This window comes from Accipiter gentilis, chromosome 18, assembly GCF_929443795.1.
Source record: "Accipiter gentilis chromosome 18, bAccGen1.1, whole genome shotgun sequence".
Classification (NCBI taxonomy): Eukaryota; Metazoa; Chordata; class Aves; order Accipitriformes; family Accipitridae; genus Astur; species Astur gentilis.
In genome coordinates, this window is record NC_064897.1 from 17,911,634 (window position 1) to 17,936,335 (window position 24,702).

At 46.7% G+C, this 24,702-nt stretch overlaps 1 protein-coding gene across 1 annotated transcript in view; it reads right to left on the minus strand.

Moving 5' to 3' along the window:
• Window positions 1–22,960, minus strand: part of TMTC1 (transmembrane O-mannosyltransferase targeting cadherins 1) — a 146,399-nt gene extending 123,439 nt beyond the window's left edge. The window contains exons 1-5 of the mRNA XM_049822158.1: window positions 22,644–22,960; window positions 9,928–10,105; window positions 8,162–8,235; window positions 6,811–6,987; window positions 4,621–4,827 (exon numbers count right to left, since the gene is read on the minus strand). Of these exons, the coding sequence (XP_049678115.1) occupies window positions 4,621–4,827; window positions 6,811–6,987; window positions 8,162–8,235; window positions 9,928–10,105; window positions 22,644–22,960 (953 nt within the window). The remainder of the gene's footprint in view (window positions 1–4,620; window positions 4,828–6,810; window positions 6,988–8,161; window positions 8,236–9,927; window positions 10,106–22,643) is intronic.
• Between the last annotated feature and the right edge of the window lie 1,742 nt (window positions 22,961–24,702).

The following is a 24,702-nucleotide window of genomic DNA, read 5'->3' on the forward strand; positions in this document are numbered from 1 at the left end:
CTTAGACTGTGGGCCCACCATAGCCTTGTTTACAAAGCTCAAAACCATCAAGGTAATTAGGTAGTATGAGGGTGTTCACAGACCAGACAGCATTTAGCAATGCTGAGTGTGAGGCACATATGACATGGCATGACTACAACTATATGTAGCCTTGAAATTTAAAAACAAAAAAAAAAAAAAAAAAAAAAAAAAAAAAAAAACAAAAAAACCAACCCACAACTGTTTTCAGAGGGTTCAACAACTCAAGAAAAAGAGAACGAGTGACAATTACAGACACAACTTGCACAAGGGACTGTGACAACTTGTTGTTTTACATATATCAACCTTGTTAAACATATTAATGGATCTAACAGAGTATCACTGTGGCAACCAGTGAGGTGTTGGCACTGATACTGCTTTTTATTAGGACATGTATATGAATACTGCACCATCATAGTGAAAGCACTGAAGCTCTGGCCTTATCCCAAACAGAAGTGCAAGCCTGACATGAAAGTTCCTATTTTCCCTTCTCTGTGTCATACAGGAGGGCACATATGGTCACAAGCCTCTTTCAGGTTTCAAAACTCAGGGAGATGGATCAAACTCATTAGAGATCCCAGTTACTTGGTTTCAGTAGTATATGCCAGCATCCCCCAAAATTGCAATAAATCGCAGTGATATAACCTATAATTTCATCCAGACTAACTCATTCCTGACTCCTGAAGGCACCCAGGACCGCAACCTACACATTCATTGGATAGCTGAAGATAAGAGCAAGTGACAATAAAGAACAGAAACTTCTCTGCACCAAGAATTTTTACATAACTAGCTCCAGTTACTGCTAGTTAGACTGATTCCCTTAACTCCTCCATTACATTTTCCTGCATTTTTCAGTTAGCTCAAGTAGCAAGACACATAATAAATTATTATGAAATAGAAACCTAACTGATCACACTACAAGTACTTAAAAAGTACAGATTAAGCAGTGCACAACTGTTTTATTCTAATGAAGATCTTAGAACTAGCAACCTGGTGCACTAGATAAGGTATCTGAAGCTACTTCACTGTGCCAAATCTGCCCTCCAACTTTGGAATTTTTGAAGTATTTAAAATCTTTTCCCCTCCCTTCTGCCATGGAAAAGACCTACATGAGTCAGAGAAACATCGATTACAGAGGAGAAATTGTGTAATTAATTTTGTATATTTGACAGCAACTTCAATTTTTTTCTTTCTATCTTTTTTCATCTGTAGCAAGGATTTACTTTTTTTTTTTTTTTAAGATTAATTGTATTTTAACAGAGCAATTGCCTTGAGTTCTTCCTACTTCATACCGTATAATATGCCAATAGCACTGAAGAAATACTGTGTACAGAAAGTATCACAACTATTTTCATCTGTCCTGTGAGAGGAGTCAGCAAACGCAAGTAAGGAGAAGACTGCAATCATACGATCAGGTAGTGGTCCACAGACTCTGCGAGACGTGGACATCATTTTGAGAGTCAGTGAGCTGCAACACATTTAATCTTGCTGTTCCATACTACTGCAGGCATGCATATGGTTGAGAATTGAGAGGATCTCTTGAAATTACAAATGCTGTAGCAGCACATTTATTTTTTATAGTGACTAGCAAACATTGACATTAGACAAGCAGGCACTGGTCAAACTGCCCAGGCTCTATGAGGCTGTCATTCCACGCAACGAGAAGTTATCCAGCCTTATCCTGCCTTCAGAGGAAACAGGAATTCAGAGTAAGGGGAAAAACTAGTAAAGAAGGTTGCCAACAGTGTTTTAGAGAAGTTTCTTTCAAAGCAGCATCCATTAACCCATCCCAGGCTTTCTCCCAAGGCTCTCGGGCACAACTCTCACACAAATGTGTGGCAGCAGGCTTCCCTCTCGGACACTGGGACCAAACCAGCTCTACTTCGGGCATCCCACAGCGAACCATCACACAACAGGTTGCTGCGAGTGTGCTGTACACAGTCACTTGAAGCACAGAAGTTGACACCACGAGAGCCCCTTTTTTAAAAGAAAGCAGCTATGTACATGCAGAGCTTAATTTGCCACGCGCAGAAATCCTTTACAACACTTGAACAGGCAGCTGCCAAAAAGCAAATGCCAGTTGGCAGCGTGGACGAGCTCCCTCTGAAGCCATCCCACGAGCACGGTCTCTCCAACAGAGCTTCTGCAGCCTCTTCTGAAGAGGCTGGAAAACCAGAGGCTTTCCCCTTGGTGTGAGAAAGGGCCATTCCCAAAAGCAAGGGCAGAGGGAGGGTGTCTGGAAAAAGTACAAAGCAAAGGAGGGGGCAAAGGAGCAGTAGGAGAAAGAGAAACAGGGGTAAAAGAAACAAGGAACAAGAAGATGGAGCAAGACAGGGGACATTTTTCAAATTTCCACCATAGTATCTGTGAGGGAAAGTGGAAACAACTACAAGTGTCAAAGAGAACAAATGCATCGAGAGAAACATGGGGAGAGCGAAGGCCAGGAATAGCAGCTGTACCAGTTTCACGCTCAGGTTACTCCTCCCCACCAGATCCTAAACTTTAGAGGGAAGATGTTAAATGAAGCTTTTTGGACAGCCCACTCCGGCCTGGCATATCGGAAGGAACCGGGGTCACCCACACTTTCTAATTGTGCTACTTATTTGGGGATACAGGAGAAGAAACAAATTCAAACAGCTTTAGAAGCTGTTGCCCAAGGCCAGAAGAGTCTCCATGCCAGAGCAGCTAGCCCTTACCCACTCCAAAAAGCCTTCACCTCCTTACCAGTTTTGTATCACAGATTCTGACACAGAGAGGCAACACAACCAAACCCCCTCCCTTCCTTCTTAAAAACAAAACCAAAAACCCAGCCATCCCCAAGTCAGACCTATCAGGCAAAACACCTGCAGGGCAGAAGCTCTTGAGGGGGTTGAACCATTTAAACTACAGGTAGAGGAAACACGCTCTGTGATCTGGGAAGTTACACATCTCATGTAACGCCTATATGCTATCAAACCTGATGCAGCAAGAAGATTATTTAAAAAAAATGAAACCAACAACAAACAGCCAGCTTCTACTGAACTGATTAATAAGGGGTGTTATGTGGGAATAAAACACTCCCTTTCCCAGGTTTCAGGAGTGCTGCATGGGGCTCATTCAGGTGCCAACCATTAAATGATCAGAGAACTGCAGCAGGTAATTCCCGATTATTTAAGGAACAAGACACTTCCTCCAAGGAATAGGTAGCATGGGGCAACTCATTACTACAGGTCTCCAAATTAAATCATACTGTGAGTGTTTTGTAGTTATAAACCAAAAGTCAGCAACAAAGGGCAAGGGCTACCAAGAGATTGTACAAAGGTCAAGGTTAAATTAAAAAAAAAAAAAAACAAACAACAACAACAAAAAAACCACCACACACTCTGGTACAAATCCATGGGGCAGCTGCTGAGTCACACGCCCTTAAATGCTGTTACTAACTCAGTGCTGTTCCACAGGAATAAGGGTACCAAGTGCTGGTGCTGTGCTAGAGCAGGGCCCTGGAGTCCTTCCTTCTCCAATGAACATGCTGAGACTCCTGGACGCAACAGGTGAAAATCCATTATATGAGCGTTCTTAGGCGTAAAGCAGAAGTGTCCATCACCTCTACTTTCATAAATATGCATACACACACATCTACATGTATGTATACCCACGTGCAGAAATTATACCTACAAACGTGTATACAGATAGATAGCAATGTCACGCAATATGCTGCTCATGCTGCACTCGCCTCCCTTCTTCGCTGGGAAGGAGAACATTGCCTACCATATCATATTAGGATAGAAAGTCTCAGGACACGGACAGTCCTCAGATATTCTCCTCTTCCCAAGCAGAATTCCCTCCTCTTTCTTCCCTTAACCCTCCTTCCATCTTCTACTCCCTTCCCTCTCCAGTAGCATAAGAAAAATCACAGCACATTTCAGGATAAGAATCATAGAATGGTTTGGTTTAGAAGGGACCTTAAAGATCACCTAGTTCCAACCCCCCTGCCACGAGCAGGGACACCTTCCACCAGACCAGGTTGCTCCAAGCCCCATCCAACCTGGCCCTGAACACTTCCAGGGATGGGGAACCCACAGCTTCTCTGGGCAACCTGTTCCAGTGTCTAACCACCCTCACAGGGAAGAATTTCTTCCTAATATCTAACCTAAATCTACTCTCTTTCAGTTTAAAACCATTACTCCTCATCCTATCACTACACTCCCTGTTAAAGAGTCCCTTCCCATCTTTCCTACAGGCCCCCTGTAGGTACTGGAAGACTGCCTTAAGGTCTCCCTGGAGCCTTCTCTTCTCCAGGCTGAACAACCCCAACTCTCTCAGCCTGTCTTCATAGGAGAGGTGCTCCAGCCCTCTGATCACCTTGGTGGTCCTCCTCTGGACTCACTCCGACAGGTCCATGTCCTTCTTATGTTGGGGGCCCCAGAGCTGAACACAGTACTCCGGGTGGGATCTCACGAGAGCGGAGTAGAGGGGAAGAATCACCTCCCTTGACCTCCTGGATACGGTTGACTTTCTGTGCTGCGAGCCAAAAATGACTAAAACAAAGCGAGTGACTTGACATTTTAAGGTAGCATCAGCTGCAAACTAAACCACAATGGAGCGGCAGGTAGCCAGCAGTACCTCCGAATGGCCCACATGGCTTTGCTGGGCACAGAAAGGCCACCGCTCCGCTGCTCCTCGGGTGATGCCGGGTGGCAGGAGCTCCAGGTGCCCCGGTGAGCAAAGCGATGCTTCCCATTCTCCCGGCCCGCTGGAGCGACCTGCAGCGAGGCAGAGGGAGAGGCCGTGGGCTGCCGGGCAGGTCTCTGGTGGATCCCCCCATTTCTCCTGATTACGCATGCAGAGAAAAGGGCAAAAAGAGGGGGAAGGGGAAAGAAAAAGATTTAAGGATTTTTATCTTTCACATTTACTTGTCAAAAGGTTGAGCATTATGAAAACAGCACAACATGGTTATCTAACTACAACAGACGACATTTTATTTAATCCAAAGTACAAAGTCTTTGTGTGCTAAGAGGACAGGACTTATTAGTTCCTAACTAGATCCAGAGGAAACGACCCAACAGCAACAGAAGATGAGCACTTCTGTATCAAGCTGTTCTCTGGACCTCTGGTAAGATGGGAAGCACTGCAAGGAAGAACATGGTGCCATTCCTAATTTTCTGCTGCAGAAAATAATTGGTGTTCTGCCTCCCTTAAACAGAAAACAAATCTGTACAGGCTGGAGGAAGGAGCAGGAGATGAGTTTCAGCAGCATGTAGCAGGCTGCTGGTTTTCTGCCACCCCCTAAAAAAGTCAAACACAGTCATAAAATCCTGAGCACCACAAGCAGACAGAAAAGCATACATTACATGCAACCAGAGCAAATATGAAAATGCAGCACATCTGGGCTACAGAGCTTAATTCCTGCAAGCTAAATAACTGCCACATCTGGGCAACGGGATGCCATTGAAGCAAAGAAATAACCTGAAGAGACTACTGGAATGTGAATCGAAGGGGAAGAGAGATTGAGGGGAGGGGAAAGGAGAAGGGCACAGATTTTCCTGATTAATTAACATTTGTGTTACCTTTAGCCAGGCAACTCCTGGAACAAGCCTGGCAGACTGTAAGTGCGAGTGTTAACAAGTGTGCCAGCTGTCAGTCCCCAAAAAACTCCTCGCTGGCTACCTTCCCACCAGTTACACTTTATGAATTCGGTCAAAATAGGATAAATCCCCTGCTGATCCATCGTGCCTGCCCTCTGATTGCTATTGCTGCTGGAGGGGCCAGAGGGAGGGCAGGTGGACCTGAAGTGTGGTCCATCCCCCAATTAGGACCGAGAGGAAGGGCTGAAACAGGAGGGAAGCCAGGATACTCCCGAAAGAAGAGAGTCCCTCTTCTCTTCCCTCCATTTGTTGCTCCCGCATTGTGCCAGCTCTGGCATTCCCCAGATCCTTCTGGGAGCTGATTTAATTCACCACTGCAGAAGCAGGATTCAGTGTCCTGTTTTACAGCCTAGATACACGAGCTCACGCAGGGGTGCGACAGGCTCCAGAGCCCGTGGGGCGGCAGCGGTGGGAACAGGAGAAGCAATGGCAGGAGGGAGACCTCCCGTTCTCAGTGGCAGTAAGCTCTTACGTTCAGTCATCGATAGAGCTGCACCGGCTACGGTTCGGGAGAGAAATGGATAAAAAGCAGCTTCTATCAAACAAGAGACTTCTGACTTTTAATGGAGATACAGAATAGCATAGTTATTTGTGACACTACGTGGGTGAGGGATACAAACTTCAAACTATTTGATTTTTCTCCAGTGACTGCTGAGAGCTGCTAATTATTCCAATCATTCCAGAACTGGCTGGATATTTTCCCTCTTTTTCCCATTCTGTAAGGACAGAAAGTATCAAACCTGATTTTACTACTAAACATCATATGATATTTCTGTAACCATGACATTGTGAATGAATAATCAAGCAGATGTTGCGAATGGAAGGAGTTAAGCCAGAGAAATTTTAAGATGTCGATGCTTCAGTCAGAACTCCTACGGAAAAAATAAACGTTAGTCTTGCCGGAGTGAATTGAGCATTTTAGAGATCGGTTCTTCACATCTGGTCTATCTACCCAGCAGAAATTACCAGGCAGCAATAGAGTAACAACAACAACAAAGAACCACACACACCCAGAATGAAACCTTGGTGCCCTCCAAACTTGTCACACGTGGGCCATCTAATTCAGTGGGGCAAGTCCATCGCCCACAGTGCTGTATATAATAATATATATTTTGCACAGACAGGCGGCAACAGTTGAAAAGCACAACGAGCACAGCAAGCTACTTACAGTTTGAGTCCATTGCAGGAGAGGGAAAAGAAGTCATAAACCAAGCACACACCAAACACAGTGACTCCAGTTTCTTTCACCAGCATTGCACATGTCCCAAGGAATAAACTAAGCAGCAGAAAGAATGGGGAGGCAGTGGGAGGGAAATGTTCCCCAACATAAAGCTGATCCACACTCCTGAAAAACAGGTTTGACATAAATATTTTCACTTCTCTGTTATTTTCATGTTTACTACATTCAAACAAATACTGAGACACTTAATTTCTTAAGATGCTGGTAATAAGTGACATGAATAATCTACACTCTTCACTGATAAATGAGGAAAGGCTTAGACTCGGGACAGGAAGGGAAAACACAAATATTGAGAGATGCACTGAGAGTTTGAGTAGAGCAGAGAAAAAGACAAGCAGAAAGATAAAGTGGACTTGAAACAGTCAGAGTAAGTACAAAGACACAAAGGGCAGAAAAACACCTGCTTTCCGTCATCTAGAATACACATGCTTAATTATCCTTATGTGACAAAATGCACTACGCAAGCAAAAATTCCTCCATCCCACCCACGCTCCCCTGAGTCAAAGATGTGTCCTAATCATTAACGGACTTGGCAGCAGGCCTGTATGAGGGAAGAAGGTAAGAAATAACCAAAAAAAAAATCAAACAAGCCGTTTCCTCCGGGGTCACTACCAGTTTTATGCCTTTGAAACCTTCCGATGAAAACAGCGTTGCACATTTGTAGCAAACCCCAAGTATATCCCCCAAGAGAGATATAAGCAGTTTTTCCATGTGGCCATGATGACACAGTGCTATTCCTAAATGAAATAACAATGCAAAAGGGGCAGAAACCCTATCCGAGTAAAGCTCGCTCTTTATTTTGGGACACAGAGCAGCAAACAGTGCCAAGTTTTCAGCTGAAAAGGATGACTAACAGTCTAGAAGCAATCCTTAACTCTCCCAGACCAGGTATTTCAGAGTCCCACAGTCACAGCATGTATTTCAAAGGTAGGCATGTGTCCGTTTGTTCTACACTCTACACACAGACATTTTGCCTTCAGCTGAAAACACTTCTTTATCAATTTTAGCTCTGCAAGCCCTCCTCTAGCGTATGGTCAGCTATAATGTCAATGGAAGAGAGGACCGTAAACGTCGACTTCTATTTTATGTTTGTTTGTTCTCTTAAGCATCACTTATGTGGCACCGCAGCTGAAAGCAAGGACCAGGGCACTTCCACGCAGCAGTGCTGGGGGCAATACCTCTGCCAGCAACAACTGACAACTGACGGGTTTCTTCTTTGTCTCCTCCTCAAACTAAAGCATCTCACAATATTATCACAACCGGTAGCAAGAATCCATACCTATTATAGGAGAGAAAAGCCAACAGAAAGAGTAGACAGGCTAGGACATCCGCTCTGCCTACTATACCTGTTACCTAAAAGGAAGAGACACACAGGTGTAAAAGCACGTATATAAAAAGGCATGCGCACTCAGTGACTGTTTCAATGATCCATGCTAACTGCTATTTTAAGCTTTTTATTTTTCAGTGTTATCCTGCTTCAATGCAGTCAAACGTTACTTGGTTAGCGTAGGATATTCTGTCTGCTACGTTTCTCACTTGCCAAAACAAATAAGCCAACAGTTAAGTCATTCTTTACTTTCTTATTAAAATATTAAAAAAGTTGCATAGAGAAATGCCAATTTTAGTGATCTGTTTAAATTTTGTATAACAAGGCTCAAATGAGAAACGCATCCAACTCCCAGAACTAACATTTGTTAAAGAAAGACTAATGAAAAAGCAGCTCTTTGGAGAAGACTTATTATATAGGAATGAGTTAACAATTAATACTTGAATGAACTTTATCACCAAAAAGTGATAGAGTGGTATGTAATTTATTCTCTTTCTGAATAATCTGAGTTTATGAGAGTTTTTTTTCTACGTATTAATTAATCAAATCTTTTTATAACAAAGGGAACACTGAAGAAGAATGTATAAACACTCTTTTTACAAACTACTTCAATATTCCATTTCATAAAGATCTAAAAATTGCCCATAAAGCAAATAAAAGGCCCTTTGAAATTTTGCCTCTTTTGAGATTACATAATTAAGCTATATTCAGCACTCTGGCATTTATTTTAACCTTTTTAAGTTCTGACCCAGACAAAAATAAATTCAAAGAGCGCCTCTTCTAAAATCTCCTTTAAAATATAAAGCTGTATTATCAAAAGGAGCCTAGCTGATTAGTTCACACAAGACAGCACAGGGAGTAACTGTAAAGCTCGTGGCTTTTCGTTATTAAGGTAATCTCTCCTCAAAAGTTCTCAGCTGCAGCAGCCGTTTCCCTCACTCATTTACAAAGGCTGGTAATGAACGCATGTGATGTCAATGGTACCTCAGCTAATGAGCGCATTTCTTTTTTTAATTACGGATAGCTAAACATTGCATGAGCAAGCCTTATTTTATCTACAGAAGTACCTCCCCGTGCTAACCGACTGTAGTTTTAGCACAACTGTGTCTTTAAATGTTTCCTTATAACAAACAGAAAAACGTCCAGTATGAGCTGTTGCTCTGTAAACTTACCATGACGTTTATTAAGCTAACAAGATTTTTCTGAAGATGATACTCCTAGCTTTCAATTGAAATCAATATAAATTAATCTATGGGTCATATCACCTCTATCTGAGCGATCTCCTTCAGAATACACACTAATGCTCCCTTCACTTTTTCTCCCTTAAATTGATGGCTATAGGAGATGACTGAAGGCGTGCAACAATGTCCCGGCAGGAAAGCGCAGCCTCACTGAGGTCTTTGGTTTCAGAAGCCTCAACGTTTTCATCAGCTGAATGACTGTCCATTTATTCCCAGCATCGCTGATTAGGACCGTCAATTAGAATTTAGTGCCGGAGCAGAAAGATGGCAAGTATGAATACACTTTTTTCTTAACGACTCCTGCAAATTATTTTAAATACAGTACATTCTCACCTTTGCTCCTCTACTGCAAAAAATCACAAGTACCATAATTCTGTATGACTCAGAGGTTTCTTTAAAAAAAAAAAAAAAAAGAATTTAAAGTATGTGTTTATTTTTAGCTTTTGTGTCACCGGGTTTTTTATGTCACATACTTACAGCCTCGGTGTGAATGGGATGCACAGCAAAGAACAGCGCCGTGACAAAAGCAAGTCGACAGTCCTTGAACACAGCTTTGTCACAAGTGTACATCAGTACAAGAGTCACTAGACAGTGTAAAATTACATTCACTGCATGGAAATAGAAGGGGTTCATACCAGCCAGCAATACGTTTAACCTGTAAGGAAACAAAACAGAACCATTACTAGACTGGAGAGGTCTTGTAATAGCAGGACATCTTTCAAATACTCTAAATTATGTTTTTGTCTGATTTGCAGACTTCTAATATAATTGCTATTAAACTAATTAGTGAAAATTGCTCTGAACTTCTGGCTTATCTGATTAAAGAGAAACCACTTCCCCATTTTTTAAAATATGAGGTTGCATTTGGCAACCTTCTTGGCACTGAGATGAGAGAGGCTTATGCCCTCCCAATACGGCTTACTGCAGGGAGATGATGTCCGCGCTTCCTTAGCAGCAAATCACACCGGCCAACACCAGAAGTACGGCACTTGTCCTATTTCCCTGTTGGCACCTTCTGCAGTTGTCTCAGCCACGTGGCAGCTTTACAATACGGGTAGTTATTTGCTACTACAGAATAGATGCTTTTGCTCGGAAACAGCCAAGACAAGGACTTGGTAAGGCACTGGAGCATCTGCTTGGCACTACAGGTGCCTTGATTCCCATTTAAATTTCAAAATACTTTCACATACTAAAGATTAAGCATTTATTTACATGCTTTACTGACATCAGGACTACACTAAGCAGCTGGTCTAATAGTTAGCATCATTTTTATAAGGACATTGATGGTAAAGATAAGTTAGCTAACATCACCCAAGACTCGGTGAGACAATTAGGGTTCACTATGTGTGTCAATCATAAAAAAAATAAAATATAATAAGCCGTTATGACATTTGTTCGACAGCATGTATTAACACATTTTTCTGGTCACTGTTTTTTACAGCCAGCTTGCTTAACAGCTGCTGACAGGCTTTGCCTTACATCCAGTTGAAGATAGCTCAATTCTCTTTAGAATTAACTGCATCTGTACATTTGGACAAATATATATACACACACACACACACGTATACACACATATACATGGAGTCTCTATCTAGGGAAGACTCCATATATGAACAAGGAATTTGGAAGCACTAATGTTAAAGAACATTTGGAAAAAAAAACAAACCAAAACAAAAAAACCAAGACACCCAGTGAAAAGAAGACTCAATCTAAATATTTTGCATGTAGCTGTAAACATGCTAATAATCTTTAATCAATAATCTTTCCTGTTGTTACTAACAGACTCCAGGTCTCTCACGACATACATGATGCAAAAGCAAAGCCACTGAGTTGATGCTACTATGCAAACACCCTAGGTTTTTTTGTAAGACAGAGGAGGTATGGTGTGTCTGTGAGGGCCAGAAAACATGTGCTTTTTATAAATTCTCTCTACATTCCTTACTCACAAGCAACAGAGTGCTATCTGTCCTGGTCTGCATTTTCCAGGCCACTCTAACTTTACCAGACCAGAAGTCTTTACTTGTGCATTCCTACTCTGCTCCCACCGGAGTGTTTGTGGAGGCAATAGCTGAAACTCAAGAGAGTTCGGAAAAAGTGAGATTTTAGCACGACTTGACCTTTCCCTTTGAAGTACGGGTTGATGCAGCTACATTCTGACAAGACATCAGTCTGTGTGATTCAAGAATACGTGAAGAGTTGGGGCTTTTTCTTTTTTTTTTTTTCTTCCCCCATTTCTCCTGCAAGCCACTTCAGGGCAGCAGCATACATCACTTTCCTTCATTTCTACCAGCACAGAACAACAAGCCACAGCAAATGGCAGTAACAGACATCCAGCCAGAGTTTCAGCTGTAAATACACTGCAGCAGTGGGAACCCCCAAGCCTAAATCTTGTTTTCAGCATGCTGTGGGGAACAAGGGGCCACACGGGGCCACCCTGCCCCAAAGGACCCAAAGCTCCCGCTCAGAGGCACCTGCGGATGTCTGCAACGGCAGGGACCGCCTAAGGACCCGTTCTTTATACAAATGAATCATTTCTGGCTGTACATCAGCTGGATGGAGCACTGTTGTCACCATCGCTCCCCCTCAAATGCCAAAGTGCGCTCTGGCAACCTGCGGTCTGGAGAAAGCAGATGTAGGCAGGTGAGGACAGTGAGGACAAGTGCTCAGCCTATCAGGCGGTATGAACCCATGCACCAAAATGTGAGAGATTCTTACTTATTTATTTGGCCAAGTTGCGAGGACCAATCGCTAAAAACACGATGTCTGACAGTACTCTTGCAAAATCTCTCATTAGTCTCCATGGATCACATCTGATCCCTTTGCATCCTGCAAAACAGGTCTACTGGCAAGAGAGGCAGAACCTTGTAGGGGAAGGATCTTCCTGTCCCCACCAGGTCGCCTATCCCAAAGGCAGCGTGTGCTCTTCACGCGCCTTCTTGGGGCAAACATCAAGTCAACAAGGCTTGTAAACTGTGAGTTACCCGATGTAAGTTATTGAAAATAGCTATGTAAAAGCATCAGCCTCACAGCTTGGCTATTCCCCCATGTATTCTTAAAGGGGAAAAAAAAAAAAAAAAACCAGAACAAAATACAGACATATCACCACCATGGTATTCAGATAAGCCTTCCATTAAACAGCAAAAACTGACTGCAAGCATGCCTCGGTGTATGTTTTAAATACCATCTTTGGTCGTCCATGAACACTAAACGTGAATGTGTGCAGGTGCTGTATTCACACCAGTGTTTTTTGCTGCTAAAGCTCTTTGTCATAAGACATTAGGCCACATAGCAGTGAAGGAAACATTCTTTTGTCCTGAAACAATCCCAGCAGAATGATTTTGAAATGTTAGCAGTGGTTGAATTTATTGTACGTCAAACGGGTGAGCAAATCTGGAGCTCCAAACAGCTCTAATCCAAGTCACAAGGACTTTGCAAAGCTCCCCAGCACGCTCACCCACCCATGGGGAATAAAGGCAGCCTACTACGGAGAGCCAAATTTGCTCCACTGTGGGGCAACTACAGAGCAACTTCTGGGCAAGGGAGCAGGAGGGGATGGGTAAATCACAAATTACTTCTCCCTTCTTAAACTTTAATAACCTTACAGAGATTCAGTCTTGCCTTTGTTTACTGGCAAGCAGCATTATCACAGAGTCATGTAGTAATTACACACAGTATAGGGCTCGGCAAACAAAGGAAGTAAAACAGAGACAGGACTCTCAAAATTAAGTAAGAAGTGGCATTTCTCCAACGTAATGTTCATGAACGGGAGCTCTGGCAGGCAACAACTGTACTCCACTGTGGGGCGGGGAGGGCTGTCCTGATATAGTTCCATATCTAAACTGTCCCACAAATGGGGAAAACATTTCATTTTTTAAGTTGCAAGCCCCAAAGACACCAATACTACCATCATTTCTAATCTGCAGCATCGTGTGGGCTGGAAGACCTTAGCCACTTCTGCATGAAGATCATAACATTTGTCTGAGCTAAAGCGCAACTCGTAAGATACGTGTTATGGCCCTGGTAGAGCACACAGCTAGGAGTGCAGATGCTTTGGGCTGGCCAGGCATTTTTGAACTGACTGCTTGTCAAACCAGAGAGGTGTTTGCAAATAGTATTCTGAAGATTTGGGGCTAAAAAAAAAGCAAGTGACCACGCTTCTAGGAATGGAGACACTTGAAAGAGGAGACACCACCATCTCAGACAAGGAGGTTTTTCCTCAGGGGAGCCACCCATGAAATACTTGGAGAAGCATCATTTTGCTTTGCTTCAACACCTCAGCTGGAAGAGTCCCCAGAGGCAAAGAGTGTGCTAAGCCTCCTGAGAAGTGGTGAATGTCAGTTCAAATGCAAAGGCCCTCAAAAGGCCCAGGGGAAAAGGAAGGGAAGAGCATGTATACCAAGGAGCAGTCCCTCAATACTAGGTGACAGTGACAGGTATCTTCTAGTAAGGCTGATCAGCATCACCCAAGCTACCAACAAAAGAAAAACTCATTACAGAAATCTCAACATCAATCACGTGCCCCATCAGGGCAGAGAAGACTACCAAAACATGTATTCAAAGCAAAGACTCTCGTCCCAACACCGGTCTTTGTGTCCAAGGGTTGCAGCATGTGTGGTTCAGTATATCACGCTCAAGGCAGAGCGCTGCCGAAACTACATGCCCAAGCAGGAGCTATACCAAAATAAGAGGTACATGCCAAACACAGAAATCCCTTGATTTTGTTAAGGCTAATGGATGTTTTCCAGGAACAGCAGTATACTTGGCCTTGCCACCTACAGCAGCTTTTCTGTTCCTCCACCGTCCACTCTACGAAAAGGCATTACAGAGCTTCGCTCTCAGAAAGTGACTGTCACAGGCACCAGCTGTTGAAGGTCCACCGAGTAGAGCTTGTAAGAGAGTTCTCCAGAAGAAAGCAAATCACTCCTGCTCTTAAAAGAATAAGCAACATCCACCAGCACTCCCAGCTAACCACTTGCCCGCCCTCCCCCCGGCACAGCCGCCTTGTTTGAAGAATGGCATTTGTTGAGCAGGGAGCATGGACCAAGCTACCCTAAAGCTGTGGGCACTTACTCCACCTCTAGATAGGTCATCAGGCAGGGACACATCTCCGTGGGTAAGCAATTCCCAGTACAGAGGGCCTGGAAATTGAGTGGGATTTCGTGACTTCATCCTCGCAGACCCAGAACCAGAGGGATCTACGCTGCAAGAGTATGGGCTCACAGATAAATCCCATATATATCCAGTTACGGTATAAAATCACCAGCACCCTCAGGCTCTAATATAGTGCTTTTTATCCACTTGTACACATGAAGACTCATTCAACCTTTAAGGCCCTTTATGATTTAATAATATTGTAAACCATAATTGGAGAGTTTCTCTTTTTATAGACTTTGTTATTATCCCTGGGCAGCTCTTGTTTAGTTTAATCTGTTCTATTATTTTCAAAAGACTAACAAAAATCACAACATGTTATGAAATAGAAATGCAGAGGATAATAATGGTAATTTGTTATAGCGAGTAACACTTAATGGAGAGTCTCAGAGCATCCCACACTTCATAAAACCCCCATAGTTTTTATAGAGGGAGGCTCACATGCAGATTTATATAAATTAATCTAACATATCAGGATGGATTAAGTTTCCTTTTATCTTCCCTTCCTTTCGGAATTGTGTGAGATACATGGCAAACTTTATGCAAACTAATGCCTGATTTCTGTGCGCGGTGGAGTCTCCTTATAAACTTCACAGATGCATCTATGGTGTGCCAGGAAAAAAAAGCATTTGCGCTCCAAAAATGGTGCAGCTGCATCAGTGGCAATAATGGTTAATGCGCTCTGTGGAAACAGCTCAAAGATTAATGAAAAACCTGTAGCAGTAAAAAAGAAAATAAGCCCCTTTTGCAGCAGTGTTCGTGCAATGGCCAGCACAAGCAGAGCAGGGTTTCCACGACAGTGCAACAGCACTTTGTGCTGATTTGTGCTGATAATCTTTTCATAGTACAGTACAATGCCTCAGAATTAAATGGACAATAAGGCTTAAACGGTTTGTTACTTGATTTGCTATAACGGGGATGGGTGAGAAGACAGAGGCCATATCAATTCCCAAGCTATAGCAATTCCCTTGGAGCAAAACAGTCATCACTTACAAGAGCACTAGTTAAGTGTTGGCATTCAAAGCAGGTTATTGCTTTCCAGCACAGTTAGGAAAAAGAAAACAGAAATCACAATTAGACTGGGAAGCAGCAGCACCTTGGAAGCAGCAAATATGCCAGGGCAGAAATTTCTAGTGAAACTCTAGAAAGCGTGGTTTGATGATCATTCCTGTGTTAAGAATACTGAAAGCATCATTCACATGGCTTTAAATTCATCTCCACAAACAGCCTTGGAAAATTAAAAAAAAAAAAAAAAAAAAAGACAATGACAATTTAAAAACTGACAAACCAGGTGTCATTTTATCTAGATTTTGAACAAAAGAGAGTTTGTCTTCAAAATTATTGAGTAGCATCTCAGCAAGAGCAACACACTGAAGGAACAAACATCTCTTAAAACTCTTCAGCAGCCATCAAGCAGTCCTCTTCCAAGTGCAGAGAGAGAAAGAGAGGAGATGTGATCAAGAACCAAGCTAGGACAGTCACTCATCAGGAAGAAAAAAACAACGCTAACAGAATTCCAGTCTAAAGTTATTAGGCCTAATGAAGACAATATTTCAAACTGGGTACAAGAGTTTTCCACCAAATTTGAAGTAAGTTTGGCAATCTTTCGGCTGGAGCTGCGGACCATGAAGGAAGTGCCTTTTTAATTTATACAGAAGCAAGTTACAAAAAATAAACAAGTATAGCAAGTGAAAAGAAAACAGCCCTTTTTTTCTTTTTTTCTCCTTTATTTCTTTAAATCTGAGAGACAATAAATGAAAAAGCCCAGGAAGGCAGTCAGAAGTAGAGCGAGTAAATGCAGAGAAATGCCTTTAGCTAACCAGCAGCAGCCAGAGCACTTTATTTTCATGGACTCTAAAGAGTATTGACAGGGATGCTCCTGTAGAGATGAAGGCTGGTCCAAAGCTGAGCCTTTAGGTAAAAGACGACAAAAGAAAATTAAGGGTGACACTGGTGCAAAAGGAATAGAATGCCGGATGAGAGAAAATCCCTAGGATTGGTAGGTGTTAGACACAAAACACCACTGAAGCAAGCAGCAAACATAGGTGTGACTGGATTCACGTCAGCCAAGTCTTCCAGGGGAATCTGCACGGACCTTCTAGTGAATTCTTCCCCTCATAACAAGAGGCTTTCAATTCAAGAGGCAGACAAATTTTATTGAGTATTAAGGACTGAGAAAATGTTGTGACTAGGCAGAAGCCCTACATGTTCTGTACACACCTCTCCTCCCAGGCAGATCCTCACCTCCGGGCTTTGCGGCAAGCAGCGGGCAGCACCGACCCCCAGCCAGGTCTGCGCCCCCCTCCCCGGGCAGGAGCTTCCCCCGACCCTCCCCAGGAGCCCTGTCCTCCTTCCAGGGAGCACAAACAACCCTGCCAGTCCCCCTAGAGAAACACAGCCCGAACCTACTACCGAAAACATCAAACACCCGCTCCGAAAATTATATTCAAGGTGGGGGGAGGACTTTGGTGCACCTGGAACCGGGGATAAAAACAAGCTTTGAGGCACATGCACCCTCTCCCAGACCTGAAACGGCAGCAAGGCACTCTGCTCCGAGTCAGAAGAAAAGCTTACATGCCTAGAAATGTGTCCGTATATTCCAGCTATAACATAACCAGTCTAATAAAAGCAACTGCCTCTCTTCACAAACTCCACCTCGCCCAGTGTGGCTACACCAGTACTACATCAATTTCATGGCAGGTATCACAGTACCAGTATGGAGAGCGATTGCTATAGCTAGAGTAGAAATATTAGACCAAGCTGTACAGGAGAAATACTGACACAATCTTAAACACTGTGATATTGCCCTAATATAGATGTACAGAGTGAAGAAAATACTTGTGCACCGTGTATTTAACCTGACATATTATAGCTCCACTATATTATCCTGTGATGTCAAACTGTAATATAGCATTAAATCAAGAACAAATAAAATCCAAGGTCTTCTTTTCTTCCCCGGGTTGTTTTGATTTTCTTAAGCTCCCTGTCCTTGAAACTCATGCCACTGATACAGCTGAAAAAACAGAAGGATCAGCTGTAAGCAACTAGATAGATCAGAAGGTTGGCAGTGAATTATTGAATTAATTCTCTCTTTGGCTATGTATTTACACCTAACCCAAGTTCACAGCCACTTACGGCTTTGATCCGAAGCCACTGATAGCCTTACATGAGGCTCTGGGTGCCCACGCAGAACACGGACCTGTTGCTGAAGGGTCCCATTCACTTCCCAGGCACGTATGGACCCAAGCCATGGCTGGCTAGCAGCCTCGGCGGGCAGACCTGGAGGGTCATCCGTTCTGCAGTCAGCAGCTGAGCACAGCCTGGACTTTTTAATTTATCTTTTTCCCCATTTTTTTTCTAGCCAGAGTACTAGTAGGTGGCTCTGTGCACAGATTGCGCGCCTATGTCTCTTTTGGTGGGAGAGCTGCATTCCCCTCTACAGCTCGTCTCCCCCAGCTCCGCTCCTCCTGGACCACCAGAGCCACCCAGCAGCAGCCGGAGCGGACCCCCTTACACCCTTCCTACGGGGCCAAGCAATTCCCAGTGAGCAGCCACTTCCACCTCCTTCGAGGAAGAGCGGGTATCGCCTGCGCTTCTCTGCCCAGCATCATCCTCCCGAGCGTCTGTCACGGCTATGTGGCCTAGACCTCTCACTACCTCTTCGTTTTGTCCCTGGTGAGCTCTTACTCCAGACACCTCCCTGACCAGCATCTGCCTTGGCAGTGCCCTCCATCCCGCTACCCGCCTTCACTTCTCGACCGCCTGCACAACCGGGAGGCCGATCTCTGATTAAGAGTCTTTAAATCTTGGCATCAGGGGTTTTCAAAAGGCTTCGTTCTCACCATTTCCTACCACTGCACACCTTCAGGCTAAATCTGCCATGTTGCTGACTACATCAAACCTCCATCCCCTGTTTGTTTCTGGGTTGGAAATCTATCTAAAAGGGGATTTGGCAGGCAAGAGAAGAGAAAGGGGGAGGGAGACAGCACTGAGGATTGCACCTTCTGCTTCGACAGTTGAGAAACATTTTTGCAAAACCACTGGAACCAAGGAATAACTTAAGTGCTACTGGGTGAATAAATGATTCACTGAACTTCTGTTAGCAGAGACAAGGTATAAGACAGAAAGCACCCAGTTTAAATATAAAATCCTGAGTGAATTACAGAACTGGCAGGGTTGTGTTGGTTTTTTTTTTTTCTTTCTTTTTTCCACCTTTTCATCTTAACACTTTATAGGGAAGACACCAAGAAATAGTATATCCTGAGTCCAAAATGCCGCCTTCTTTAGAAAGAAGTATATGAAGGGTAGATTTAGGTTAGATGTAAGGAAGAAGTTCTTCACTGTGAGGGTGGTGAGGCGCTGGAACAGGTTGCCCAGAGAAGCTGTGGGCTCCCCATCCCTGGCAGTGTCCAAGGTCAGGTTGGATGGGGCTTGGAGCAACCTGGTCTAGTGGAAGGTGTCCCTGCCCGTGGCAGGGGGGTTGGAACTAGATGATCTTTAAGGTCCCTTCTAACCCAAACCATTCTATGATTCTATGAATCACTTCTTGGAGAAGAAAATAGCTGCAGGTAAACATCTCTGAGTGACAGCAAATGGAGAAGAGAGCATGAAGTAAGTTTTTCCTAAGGACTAAGCAAAACCATTGCCTACCATCTGAACTCCTGTGCAGATGAGGAGTTGTGCTAGACCGGTCACCTAACAGTTACCCACATGTAATAGGAATGTTTCTAAACCAACTAGTTTTAACACTCCTTTACTTCACTGAAGTCAAGAGAAAAGGTGAGAGAAGTTCAAGGCCACAAAGCAAACATTACTTAATTCAACAGTCCACGTGCAGGCTTTTTTCCCCCCTTCTGATGTTAACCCACACAAAACAATGCAGCAGTTCTACAAATATTTTAAGTTTTGCATAATGGTTCCAGTAACGTGGGCCACTCTTCTTTTCCTCTGATCATTCATGCTGGCAGATCCGGTGTGAATAATGTCAAATGCTCTTTTCACTGTTTGGCTCCAGAGCATTAGTCTACTGGAATGAGGACTGTCACTTAAGATTTCCAATTCGTTGGGGACCCTGAACTACTGTTAGAAAATTTCAGCAATGTCCGCTTAAGACTTTTCTGACAGACAGGCGACAATGTATTTTAATTGGGATCATTTCAGGAATACGTAGCATATGTAGGATACGTTCAGCCTAATGAAAAGTCCACAAGGCATCACGAGTCCTTCCTCTTACTTTCACAGCCACAAAGGACAGAAAAGAGACTGAGACAAAGTTTCTGTAGATTGATGGATCTGTAGACATAAATTTCAGCCCACCCTTCACATCTGTTCTGTGCATGCAGTTTGGAGATCTCCCAGATTTTTAATCTTAGTACAGCAAGATTCAAAACAAGCCTTTCCAGATGAAAGTTTCATGCAACAGAACCAGAGCCACTAGGCAGGTATAAAGAATCATGCTACTATTAAAATGCCTTGGATTTGACCAAATTAGCACAACAAGAAAAGGAATAAAATAAAACAAGCAAACAAACAAAAAAAAAAGAGACCAGAATACTTTGGTTCCCCCCTTCCCTTTCCCAGCAAGATCCTGCAAAGCACACGTCACACGGTTTTCTCAACCATCCTAAGTGGATGCAGTAAATTCTAACAGAACTATTAACCCACAACATTCATTTCCATTCTGTTGGAAGTCCATTTCTGTTGAGCATTTTACGAGCGTCAGGGTAAAAATCGGTTTTCCTTCTGCAGGAGCACAGAGCGCAACCAGCAGCCTCCTGCTGGGCAAGGCAGGGACGGATGGCACAGGCAGGCAGAGCACGGCTCAAGCACGGGCTCACCGTTGCTTGGCAAAAGCTCCCTGCAGCCTCTCTGGAAGCCCTGCTTTTGGAGGATCCACTCTACCCAGATCTCAACATCTCCCTCTGACACCTTACTGGTAGAAACGAGATGGGAAGAATGGGGAAACCGGAGGGCTGGAAGGATATTTGGGATGCGGTGGAAATAATCTTCCTCTGCAGCCAGGGAAGAGAAATGATTCCTTCCCTATTCCAAATGCAATGCCAAGCGGTGAACAAATGAGTCTGCCTTTGACCCTGTCTCTTAGCTGTACGGTTATTATGAGCACTTGAGGATGAAAAGTTGCTCACAAAATGAGTTTCACTGGTTTCCAAGAAGGACTAGATGGAGACAGCACTTCATCCTTTTTTTACCACCCCACCCCCCCACATATATACACAGCCCCCTTTAAATAGCAAAGGCAAAACCCGTTCAGAGTCAAGGCACAAATGGGAACTAAAGCGTTTAGTTTCCATTCCATTATTAAAGTTTAAGATTCTTCTGCTAATTAGCATACCGTAACCTCAATCCTGCAACCTGATCTAGGAGGCCAAGTCCAGTGCCAGTGCTGCATGCAGTGTGGTCAGTGGTGATCCACGCAGGCTCACTCACCTCTCAAATTACCCCCAGATCTATCACTGGATCAACGGATTAATCAGGCGGCCCCCCCGAACTGTAACAGATTGGCTGAACACCCGATGGAGAGGGCACCCTGCGTGCACAAAGCCACCTCTGCCCATGGCTGCACACATCCCCTTCGCTCTCTACAGAAACCTGCCGAGAGCCCCTTCGAGGAAAAGGTATAAAACCTGTCCTAAACCATCCAGTTTACGAGGCTCTGTGCTGTCCAGTTTTGCTTTAGCAGGGATATGTCACCCTGAGCCCACCCAGCCCTGCTTCCCCAGATAGCCGATTCCGACGGCTCTCGCCTCCAAGCCCACCCTTACAACGGACGGGTGGCAAGTGCTCTGTGGGAATGCCGATGGGATGCTGCATTCCCCAAAACTGCTCTTGCCTCACAGAAACACGCAATTTTCACGTAGTTCATGAAGCGTTATTTATAAATCCGGTACGTTAATGAATAGTTACTCCATTAGCAGAGTCAGCCAGGTTCCAGGAACACCTCCTCCTGGCATACTTACCGCTGTCCATACAGTTCGTTCCTTATGCCCGCCATAGGTTTGTAACGAGCGCCTACCGAGCACCTACCAACAAGACCCGGGTGCTAAACGTCACCCAGCCACACTGGCTCTTCAGCACAGCTCCCCGCAAACACCCGTATCATTTTTAAAAAGGTGCTAAACATTCACCGCCGCTTTCGTTTCATCAGAATAAATCAGAAGCAGCTAATGGAAAGTATGACAAACCGTGTGAACTGTAACTAAGCCGATCTGCTAGAAATTATTCCCCTCGGAGAGAGGCAGGCGCCTGGGTTTTCCTTCTAGGATGAGCCACGGTAACTGTCACTTACTTTGCCGCTACTCAACTTCTCTTTATTCCTGTAAAACCGAAACTGCTCCTCAACAACTCTGCCGGTACCCAGGGAACATCTGAAGCAGCCGAGGCTGGCGGGGAACTCCGCGACTGACATGAGAGACTCGCCGCTGCCGGGCTGGCTGCGAGGAACGGCGCCGAACCCTTGCGGCAGACCCCTGCGCTTGGCGCTCAAGGGAGGGACGGCTAGGGGGCCGCTGCAAACCAGCCCCGGGGAACTTTCTGGCACGACCGTTCAATGGCAGAGAAAAGCGCCGGAGATAAAGCAGAGGAGGAACTCCCGGGCACCCCCCCCCCCCCCCGGCAGCCCGGGGAAGAGGCGCCACCTGTTCCCGAACGCCGAGGGACGCGGGGCACTTGCCGGGCTCCTCATCGTCCCTCCCCTCCACCCAACTTCCACCGGGCCGGCCGGCGGGGCCACCCCGGCGGCAGCGGGCGGCTGAAGCCGCGCCCGCCCCGGGGCGCGCCCCGTCCCGTCCCGTCCCGCTCCGGGCAGAAATGCTGAATCACGAAGCCCGGGACGCGGGACCGCAGGCGACAGTGCCGGGGGGATAGGGGCTCCCCCGAGCCCCCAGCCGGGGCCGGCCGCCCCCCCTCCGCCCGCTGCCCGGCTCGTCCGGCCGCGGCTCCGGGAGAAGGCGCCGGGCGGCGGGGGGGGGTGGTGGGGGAGACGCGCCGCCCGCCCCGCTGCGGCGCCGGCGGCGGGCACTTACTTGAAGGTGAGGACGCAGAGGGGCCGGTAGGACTTGTGGCTGGTGTTCTCGGCCATCCGCTTGCCCCAGAAGTCGTTGGCGAAGGCGGCGGCCACGGGGGCGGCCGCCCGCACGTCGGGGTTGTTCACGATGGCCCAGACGTCGTCGTGCACGAACTCGCCCCGCAGGGAGTTGCCGTAGCAGAGGGCGCACAGCCCCGCCAGCAGCGCCGCCGCCGCCGCCGCCGCCGCCCCGCCGCGCCGCCCGCCCGCCGACGGGCAGGGGGGCGGCGCGGCTCGGTCCCGGCTGCGGGAGCCCAGCGCCGAGCCCGTCACCATGGCGCGGGTGCGGGCGCGGGGCGCCGCGCCGGCCGCCCCGGCTCCGGCTCCGCCGCGGCGGCGGCGGCGCGGGGAGACAGCGGCGCCCGCATGGTGCGGGGCGGGCAGCGGGACCGCCGCCGGCCACTCGCGCTCTGCCGAGGCGCAGCCTGCCCGGCTGCAAATAAACAGCGGCCGCCTCCCCGCGCCATCCCTCCTCCTCCTCTTCCTCCTCCTCCCCCTCCTTCCCCCCACCCCCCCGCACGCATGCTCCTTGCCGCGCTGTCACCCCGCCGCCGCCGCCGCCGCCTCGGCCCCTCGGCGGGGTGGGCTCTGCCCGGGCTGGCCCCCGGCGCACCGGCGCGGCAGGGCCGGCGAGCGGGCGGGCCGTGTGCTGCGGGGCTGGGAGCGGAGCCCCGGCGCGGCGGGTCGCCCCCGCCACTGGCGGGAGACAGGTGCGAGGCTGCCCCGGTGCCACGGCCTCCGGCTTCCCCCACCCCCCCCCCCCCCCCCCCCCCGCGGGAGTCCCCCTCCACGGCCGGCCGCTCGCCCGGGGAGGCGGGTGGGGGGGGAGCGGGAACGTCCCAGCCGGCTCCACGGCACCCACGCTGCTCCACGGCGTTCACGGCGCGCACGCTGAGCCACGGTTTCGTTGCTGCTCCGCCGCATCCGCGCCGCTCCACGGGCACCGGTCCTGGTCGGCAGCACCCAGGCTGCGGCATCGTCTGTGGCAAACAGCCCCCCACCGTGTCCTGCTGGCGGGGAAGGCATTTGGGCGCCACGGAATTTGTTTTCTCTACTCCGGTCCACCACCGGTCACTCGAGGGCTGCCTTCTCCAAAGCGTGATTCTGATGACTGCAGTGTGTCCGTCCCCTCCCACGAGCAACCTTTCTCCCGTTAGTGACAACTCCCGATAACTTTTGCTTAAGGAAAGGCCGTGTTCAGATCACCCACTCAGCCACGTGGAAAAGGTATGTGGCCGTGGCTTGTTCAGAAAACGGAAAAACAAGGGCTCTATTAATGCTTTTTACCATTTAAATAAAACCTCCTGCTTATAACCAAACAGAGGAATAACACCGCTTGGCAAAGAAGCTTAGATTCAGTTAGGTGCATGAACATGCTGGACATCCTTTGAATTTGTTCTTGAAAAAAGATACGCTGAGCATGGTTCACCAGCAGCCTGTGCAGTTCCAAGCTGCTGTGCGGGTGAGCGGGTGTGCGTGTGTGCGGGCGAGCGGGTGTGCGGGCGAGCGGGTGTGCGTGTGAGCATGTGTGTGTGTGCGTGTGAGCGTGTGAGCGTGCCCGCCTGCGTGTGGGAAAGAGAGGGGAGCGGAAGCCGAGAAGAGTTCATGCAGACCGTCCGGGGCGAGCCCTCTCCAGGAATGCATTTCCCCCCAGCATATTTGGCACCGCGAGTGATCTGGTATTTTCCGAGTGCAGCAGAACAGGCTTTTTCAGATGCACTTTTGTCATAGCTAAAAATAACAGTTAACTCTCACTGGGACAGCTTGTTTATATCCGGGACGGAAGGAAACTCCACCAGAAGCAGGGCCATCAACTCAAACTTTCCCTTTAAGTGGCTGATGACATTTTGGCAGTCGGCTCCCCAGAGCTTTCCCCAGCATGGGAGACCGTTCGTGGTGGTGTGGGGGTGTCCATTTTCGCCAAAGTTTCAAAGCTAGCCCCCAACGTCTGTGCACGGGCACAGAGAGAGAAACAGCCTGGTGTCCAGAGGCACAGAAGTACCGAAGCCCTCAAGTGC